Source organism: Lactuca serriola, chromosome 5 (assembly GCF_051521515.1).
Source record: "Lactuca serriola cultivar US96UC23 chromosome 5, Lser_US96UC23_V15, whole genome shotgun sequence".
In the NCBI taxonomy this organism is placed as follows: Eukaryota; Viridiplantae; Streptophyta; class Magnoliopsida; order Asterales; family Asteraceae; genus Lactuca; species Lactuca serriola.
The window spans coordinates 302,272,084-302,281,210 of record NC_136412.1 but is presented as its reverse complement, the minus strand read 5'-3'; the positions used below and the strand labels follow the sequence as shown (position 1 = coordinate 302,281,210).

General features: G+C 32.2%; 1 protein-coding gene across 1 annotated transcript; it reads left to right on the top strand.

Moving 5' to 3' along the window:
* The first annotated feature begins 3,075 nt into the window (after positions 1–3,075).
* Positions 3,076–6,188, top strand: LOC145054779 (vacuole membrane protein KMS1-like). Its single transcript, XM_079003033.1, has 8 exons — positions 3,076–3,459; positions 4,056–4,267; positions 4,368–4,446; positions 4,535–4,837; positions 4,957–5,102; positions 5,313–5,429; positions 5,537–5,716; positions 5,795–6,188. The coding sequence occupies exons 1-8, from the start codon at positions 3,447–3,449 to the stop codon at positions 5,969–5,971; spliced, it is 1,227 nt and encodes a 408-aa protein (XP_078859159.1). The 5' UTR covers positions 3,076–3,446; the 3' UTR covers positions 5,972–6,188.
* Positions 6,189–9,127: the final 2,939 nt, after the last annotated feature.

The following is a 9,127-nucleotide window of genomic DNA, read 5'->3' as shown; positions in this document are numbered from 1 at the left end:
TAGGGTTAAGATAAGGAAACCCTAATCATTTTGCCTAAGGCCTAAGCAGCTCATGGATCCTCATCCTTAAGGCCTTGAACGGAATTTCTAGGGCATTCCCTAGAGAATTTCGTCCATCCCTTCTAGAATGTTCCAAGAGCCCAATTCCACAACTATTAATAAACTACAAAACAGCCCCTATACTTTTAAATAATTCATTTAATCCCAAAATTAATTTAAAATTAATATCAATTAATAATATGATTTCTAATTAATATATAATTTTCATAATATATTAATAAATCATTTATTTCAATTTATTAAGCAAATTAATAAATTCTTCCTCTTCCTCAATGAATCATCCTGTCAAATTGCTAGTGTGAAGGCAACCCAAAAGGACTGTGCTCCAATCAATTCAAGTAGATACCAATTATAGTTATGGACTTAGACACCTAATCCACCAGATGTGACTGAAACAATCCATTATTTCCTTAATATCTTCTTAATAAAACTTAATGATTCAATGTGATATACCACACTGATAAAAGTTTGAAACTCTGTGTTGATGGTTAGTTTATGTACCGTTGGCTATCACATGAACCAACCCCTTTTCGCCCTTATATTCTTCTAGCTTTATGATTCAAAATAATGTACTATATGCTGATGAGAGCTTGAAAATCTATGCTGATGGTTAATCTAAAACACCACAACTTATCACACGCATCAAACCATTCTCTCTATAGTCTTATTTAGAATTTTATGATTCAGAGTATGATACCAGACACTGATGAGAATTCGAAAAATATGTGTCGACGGTTATATCATTGTCTGTGATATATTACACGCACCTACTTACTCTTTCCCAAAAAAAATATTCTATTAAGAGGTTAATGATTCAATGTATTAGCCATACATTAATAAAACTTCAACACTCTTTGTCGATGGGTACATTTAATATCGGAATGTATTACACACATCATACCACTCACGTCCGTTTCTTCTAATAAAGTGATTAATGAGTCAACGTATGGAACCAAACACTGATGAAATCTCGTAATACTATGTCAATGAATGGTAGTTCAAACATATACTACCAGGAGACATCACAATCTTACTAGACTGCAGACTGCAAGCTGTAATTCGTATTTTCTACTTATGTCAAAAAGGGGGAGAATCTTGCAAAATCTGAAGAAACTACTAAGTGTTATTGATCTAAAAGGGGAGGCAAGTTGACATCAACATTCTCAGCTAATCATCTTTTCGTCCTTCCGCTGCGATTCATAAATTCTGCCTCAACTGCTTGACAATAAAAAATGGGAAGTCATTCATCTTCTCAGGGGGAGCATTCGTTAAAGCTGAAGAACTTAAAATTTCAATCTTACTCTCAGGAGGAGCATAAGCTAAAAAAATTCATTGAAGATTAGTTTTGACATCATCAGATAGGGGGAGATTATAAGGTCACAACTTATGATCTGATGAGTCAAATACTCTACATGCTAACTGTCAGCATCAACATTTACATCACCATCAACATCGGTGTATAAAGTCTATCTGCGTCAGCATATAGATAGTTATTCTACGTAATCTTTTGTAACTTAGGTAATGATACAAATATGTATAGAATAGATAGCAGATCCGATATCTTTGTGATGAGGATCGGTTCTTAGTATAGATTGGATATAATCCCTTTAATCAAGGGATATACTTATATAGATTAGTATATATTCAATATTAGGGTAAACCCTAATGTAGAGTTCGTCTTAGTGACCGTCTTTATGACAACCCATTTTCTTGGTGAAAACAACTTCTTTTCTTGGTGAAAGACAATTTGGAGAATTCCTTGTGTTCTTTACTTTATGTTCTTTATTTTATTAGATTAGTTTACTTTTGTTCTTTATACTTGAAGTGTATCCGATCGATCCAAACCTTCATGTATCCAAGCCCATGATATTTTAGGGTTTCCCTCGTATTTAAGTCTCTCCGAGTCATTTTTAGGGTTCATTATTAGCCTCCAATACCCTTTTAGCTCAGAAAACCCCTAACCCTAATTCCTTGGTTGATTCTTGGCCTTTTTGAGCATTTCTTGGCTTGAAGAATAAGAGAAGAAGGAGAAGAATGTGTTCTATTGGTTGATTCTTGTAGGTGATGACCCTTGGCAATTATATGAAAGACCTGGATATGGCTCCCGAAAAATTATATTTAAGACCAAGGTCGGGACCCTGGCAATTATATATAGGATGCTAATTGTCTTTGTCATGCTTGCATGGTAGACCAGGAGGTCGCTCTTGGCACTTGTTTGCTTCAGGTACTTCTGGTTCCAAAATGGAAGGACTCGACGTGACTGCATAACATCCCACAGAGTTTTCCGCATTAGCTATTTGTGATTTTTACTATGATGTTTTAATGATATATTCACTTTGAATGATTTTGGAGCATCTCCTTTATATGGTTTATTGTTTTGGAAATGAAATTTTTACTATGAATTTTTGGGACGTCACAGTATATCAAGTACGCAGAGCACCTCTACGGACTTGATGATCATTTTAATTAGGTTTAAGAAAAATAAAGTTTTAAAATGATTAAATTTGACAAATTCTCTATATTTCATTCTAAACTAGTTATAAGACTCGTATACTATACGAGCTTATTAAAAAAAAATTAAATATGAAAGTCTACAAATTTAGGAGTTTGAATTTATAAAAAAAAGTGGAAAAAATTAAATTATTGAAATTAAAGTGTTCATTTTAAACAAATAAACTAAAAAAATAATTGTGTTTTAATTTAAAAATTTTGAAATTAGAAGGAAAATTTTATAAAACTGAATATATATATATATATATATATATATATATATATATATATATTAAGTTTAAATACAATATGAAATTTAAAAAATTGGAAAAAATTATTAAATGATATGTGAAAAAAATTTAAAATAATTATAAAATAATATGCGGAATAAATAAAAATATGAAATATAATAAAAAAATATTTATTAGAATAGATTATTCGGTAATAATATAATTATTTTAATATTTATTTACTAAAATTTAAACTATACAAAGGCAAACATTCACCTAATACCCACCGCCGAATCCGAATGTTGAATAACCCGTTGGAGAAATCACACCCCAACAAGAAAAGCAACGGGAGACCGCAAAAGCAGTGTTTTTACGATTCTATGTGCACGCAACTACGACACCGTTGCAGCCTTCGTCTTCATAACCAGAATCACATGGATATTTTTTCTTCTTTCAAATCATCTTCTTCGCATTTCGTTTTCGTTTGTTATTGATTTTCATTTCATATCTCCTCCTTTCTCCATACGATTGGAAATCCAATTTTTGCCCAAATCAACGACTAATGTACCGAATTCAGACATGGAGAAGGCTTCTATTTTGTGTTTTTAGCATGTAACAAACGACGAACAAGTCGTGTATATCTCTCTTTTTCCTCAGCATTTCGATATGTCTATATCAGGCAAGTGTTTTGATTCTTTAACTGTTCTTCTCATTTGAATCGTGTTCTGGTAATTGGTGTTACTGTATCTGTACATGTTTCGAACGGATTGATTGATTATTAAACTATCGGACTGAATTGAATTTGTTATTGGTTGTTACGGATATTCGTGTCAATTGCATGGCAAATCGTCAAAATGATTCAACTTAACTTTTCCCTATCTGTATCGTATTAAATCGGTATCACGTTAGGGTTACGTTGCTATAAATCTATCAAATACACGTACGTACTATCTTACTCGTTGTAATTTAAGAGAATTTATAATATATGCTATGTTCATTAGGGTCGCAAGTTTTCCATTTGTTTTATTCTCATTATCATTTGACACCCTGTAGCTGGTGCCATATTGCATTGTAGCTATATAGCTTTTGCTATTGAATGAGAATCATACTTCTCCATAACCTTTATATCCACTTCGATTGATTTGGCAAAACCTAGAACTTATTCTTCTAGTCATCAGCACGAATTATAACAGAACCACTAGATAGCAGAGGTAGTTGTTCCTTTGATGATTTTTGATCTGTTTTCATGGGCTGACTGATTGCTAATACTTGTAGCATTACGTCAGAAGCATAAATGGGAAGTGGAGAAACTGACACTTACATCACAACCTTTCAAAACACTGAAGCTATTCACTTTATCTATTCTTCAACACATAAGCAGTTCGATGGTATACATTTTGGCTCATGGTTGCTTGCTTATGCTTTTCGTAGCAGCCATAGCAGGGGTTGGAGTGTTTCTTATAACTGATGATGGTCCTCATAGAAAGGTAGTACTCAAAATATTTTTTTAAAGAACATGAACCATATAATCAACATCTTTTTTGCACCAATCTTGAATTATTATACATAATTCACCTGTTCCTCCAGCAAGTTGAAGTGCTTGTTGAATATTCACGATTTGGATTGTGGTGGATGGCTCTTGGCGTTGCATCTTCTATTGGTCTTGGTAATCACAATTATTAAAACACCCTTGACACCTGTTAAGTTCTTTTGCATTTTCTTATCCTTTTTTTTGTCTTCTTGTGTATGATCAGGATCTGGTCTGCATACTTTTGTCCTGTATTTGGGTCCCCACATTGCTTTCTTTACAATGAAAGCAATGCAATGTGGTAGAGTCGATATCAAAAGTGCTCCATATGATACAATACAGTTTAATAGAAGTCCATCATGGATTAAAAAGGATTGCTCAGAGTTTGGTCCCCCATTGTTTTCATCTCCACATGGTTCTCATTCAGTTCCACTTTCTAGCATTTTACCACAAGTTCAGATTGAATCTATTCTTTGGGGTTTTGGAACTGCAATTGGTGAACTCCCTCCATATTTCATTTCAAGAGCAGGTTTCTCACACATTGCATATTGTCATTTATTCTTTTATCACCAACTCCACTACAACCTGTTCTGTTCTGTCATGTCCTGTCCTGTTCTGTACTGTGTAACGAGGTACATGTTTATGCAGCAAGTATCTCGGGTGGTAATGCGGAAGAAATAGAAGAAATCAATAATTCAACAGGAGACAATAATGGGCGTTCTACAAACATGAAGCGTTGGTTCTTGTCACATGCACAATATTTGAACTTCTTCACAATTCTACTCCTTGCTTCGGTTAGTTTTCATTGTACATATATAGTTTTTTTTCTATAATAAGCATGGGGAGGGCATTTATGTCTTTTTCACTACGGATCAGAGATCTACAACAAGTGTCAGTCTCAGTCCAAATGCAGTACAACCTGTTTTGTCATGTATTGTAAAGAAACAGGGTCTTAGTATACTTAGTTTTAACTCGTTTTTAATTAGCTGAAGCACAATATGTAGATACCAAATCCTCTATTTGACCTTGCTGGCATAATGTGTGGTCAATTTGGGATTCCATTTTGGGAGTTTTTTCTCGCAACAGTTATTGGGAAGGCTATCATCAAAGCTCACATACAGGTTTTTTGGTTTTTTCTATGCTTATTATATCTGCTTCATCTTTTATTAAAAATACAAAACATAATTCTAGTATTGTATACTATGGTTGATGAGTGATCTTTTTGCAGACTGTGTTCATCATCTCAGTGTGCAATAATCAACTTCTGAACTGGATAGAAAGTGAGTTGTTATGGACATTTAGCTTCATCCCTGGTGTTGCTTCTGTCCTCCCTCCAGTTGTAGCTAAATTGCAGGCCATAAAGGATAAATATATGGCAGCTACTCCTCCTGATTCTTCAAGAATTAAGGTAATTAATTTCTTTGTTCGCTTTTTGTTTTTAAATAAAACCCACATCGTATTTAATTTTGATGGTTTTTTTTTTCAGGCAAAACCATGGGATCTTTCATTTGCTTCAGTTTGGAACTCCATCATATGGTTGATGTTGTTGAATTTTTTCTCCACAATTGTTACTTCAACTGCTCAGAGTTACCTTAAGAAAGAACATGAAAAAGAAATGACTCTTTTGAAAAAGAAATTAGTTCGACAACATGATACTAATTAGCTGTTTCTAGAAAAAAGAAAAAAAAAAGTTTTCCACAGAAATGGGAGAAGTGAAAAGACGATTGTACCCTTGGACGGTTGAGGATTTGTTGGACATGGCGCCGTGTATGTACTTAGTTGCATGAGCGTTAGTGGTTTATTTTTTTGTTCTTTTTTTTTTCTCGTTTTTTTTAGTTTTTGTAAGGTTGATATATATCGGATTAAGTGTCGTTTGGTCAGAGATGTGATCTTGTTTTTTGATTAATTGGACATCGTCTGACGATTGATGGTTTTCATCTAAATAAATAAAGAAATGAAAATAGTAATACAAAAATAAATAAATAATGAAAATAATAATACAAAAATGTTTTCAAAATATAGACGGAAATAATCTTTTAAGGAAAATAGTAAACATAAAAATTATGAGTCTAGCCACAGCCCACATGGCATTTGATTCCACCAAAGGATGTGGACCGTGCCACTTGCCAGTTAGGTCCAAAACCAATGCCCAGTAAGATGGATTACTTGGGCCTTGACAGTTTGACTATTGACTCATTTAGCAGATAGAATGCTTTAGGCCCAATATCAAATTATTAGATTCCGATAGCCCATGACCGATATAACTTTATAACAATTTAATTTTAACCCTAAAATTAATATTACTTGTTTATTTTAATTGATTTTTGTTTCTATACTAATTCTTTATTACTAGAAGTGGTGTAATTGAAGCCAAAATTGTGCACGAAAAAATAATAAGACACCCTATAATTGTTGAATTCTTGCCACAATTTGTGTTGAATTATTATTAATAACCTCATAGGTTAAAATGTTTATATAATTGTAATGCATCTAAAGTGATGTGATAAACCACTAGTTTATAATCAAAATATAATCCATTTGGATTTTATTTCCTTTAACCGCTTAATTTAAAAAGAACTTGTTCTAACAACTATATCGTTATTACAAAAAATAACTGATACCTACCAAACTAAAAGGAGGATATATTTTTAATATTCATTAAAAGGAATAAAGAAATGTACACGTGGTGTGGAAAGTGGACTTCTTTTTTAAAGGAAAAGAAGAATGGGGTCCCCATTACATCCATTGACGCGTCTGATGAGATTTGTGTTTTATAAAGTCTTGTTCCAAAAGCAAAAAACGACATCTTTTGTGTTGTTGTGAGGAACCCAACTTAGATAAGGAAGCGACTGTGTGTCACCAAATTATAGAAAGAAGGGACCCACGCTCATTAAAAAGAAATCGACAAATTTGTTGACTTAAATATCAACTAAAGATTCTGCTAATGACACCATTATAATTTCTAATGATATGATTTCACATAAAAAATATGTTTATAATAACTTTAATATTCCATCTCTACATAGCCCCACTTGTCTTTGTATTTAAATTAAAAAGTTTAGTATTTAACCTTTTTAATCTTTTTATATGTTACAAATTCTCTTTTTATGTTGTTCACTTTTTACTATTTTTTATTCATTAACTTATTAATAAAAATTGTTATTGATGAATAAAAAAATAATGTGCATTATATATATTAAATCATTTATTTATCTTTTCATTATAATAAATATCAATAACATTTTTTTTACTAAGACAACATTTGACTTTTATTTCACTTTCTGCATTACAATAAGAAATATACTAGTATTTTATATGTAATTAAATTATCTGGAAAACATCAAAAGAGTTTATATTAAGAGGCCGACTCTGAATTGGTAAATTCATAACGTTTTGATCGTCGAAATATTGCATCTTAATGAATCAGATTTAAAATATATTGGAATGACCTATTGGACGAATATGTCCCTTTTCCCTAGAAACCAGTCGATCTTCCCACACCACACTTGTTATGATCACGACCTTTAGTTCCGCCTCCATTGCCAACATCACTAAATTTGTATTCTTTGGTTTGAAATCGGTAATACCATCACTGATATCGTTTGTTTTGTTGAAACCATCATTAAAATCAATTTTTTTTTTATATATAAAATCATTGATTTTTTTTTTCTGACACCACCTCTAAAATCAAAATTTTGGTATGAACTTTGGAAAATCATATTGCTTGAACTTTGAAGTTTGACCTAAAATGTTAAAAACCTGGCTTGAAATGCTTTTGCTTTGATGTTCCCTATGCTAAAGTGCTTTTATTTTGATGTTATCTATGAAAATATGAAAAATCATAATGCTGAAAAATTAGATTGCTTTTAAAATGCTTGAAATCTGGATTTGCTCTAATGAATATTGAAAAATATGGTGCTTCGGTGTTTTGAATTGATCCTAGACATTCAATAAAGAGCCTTAAAATTGGTTGGAAACAAGAGGTGTAAAGAAAACCTTTCTTGAAGCATGTTTACATGAAATGACAGTTAATAGATGTGGAAGGAGTAGCTTGAAATCAGGCTCGTGGAAGAGTGTAGCTAAAAAATAGAAATATAACACAATTTTATAGTGAATAAAAAAAATGAAAAAATGTTACGACTATCTAAAATCAAAGTGTGCCGCTTGGTTGAAGCTAAAGAACAAACGGGGAGTGTTTATAATCTAATAACTAACATATTTGATATGGAAGAAGAAGAGTGGCAAATTGAGATTAAGGTATTGTCTTTTTTGTTAGTAAATAAAAATTATTATTATTATTATGTTTTAGCAATCTTATACTGATACTATATAATATTCTTGAAGCATTTGAACAAATATTTAAAACCTTTAAGAAATTCACACTACTTTACCATAATTTTTGTAATGAGCGACTTCGAAAGATGGGGGACATCTTCTAAAGTTCCCCATCCTTTTGAGGATCTTTTTGGTCATAGTTTAATAACTTTGATGATATTCAATACACTCAAATGGAACTTCCGGCTTCAAGAGACCCTATAACTGCAAGTGAAGAGTCCTCTGGTAAATGGGTTTATTTGTATTTTTTGGGCCTACTTTTCAATGTATTAAACCTTATTGCTGCCTAAGGGGCTTCTTTGTAGCATTATTGTTTTCCTTTATAGTTTACTCTTTGAAGGGCTTCTCTTCCCTTACATAGGCATTCTATGAGGCATTATTGTTTTTCCTAGGAGGACTTCTCATGTTATGTGTCATTGGCGCGCAACATCCCTTATGGTTGGACCCACACAATCATTATTTCACCTGTTTGTGGAGTCAATAT

Coding starts and splice junctions, on each gene's coding strand:
- LOC145054779 (XM_079003033.1), top strand. Junction 4,447..4,534: donor TGCATCTTCTATTGGTCTTG/GTAATCACAATT, acceptor GTGTATGATCAG/GATCTGGTCTGCATACTTTT. Junction 4,838..4,956: donor ATATTTCATTTCAAGAGCAG/GTTTCTCACACA, acceptor ATGTTTATGCAG/CAAGTATCTCGGGTGGTAAT.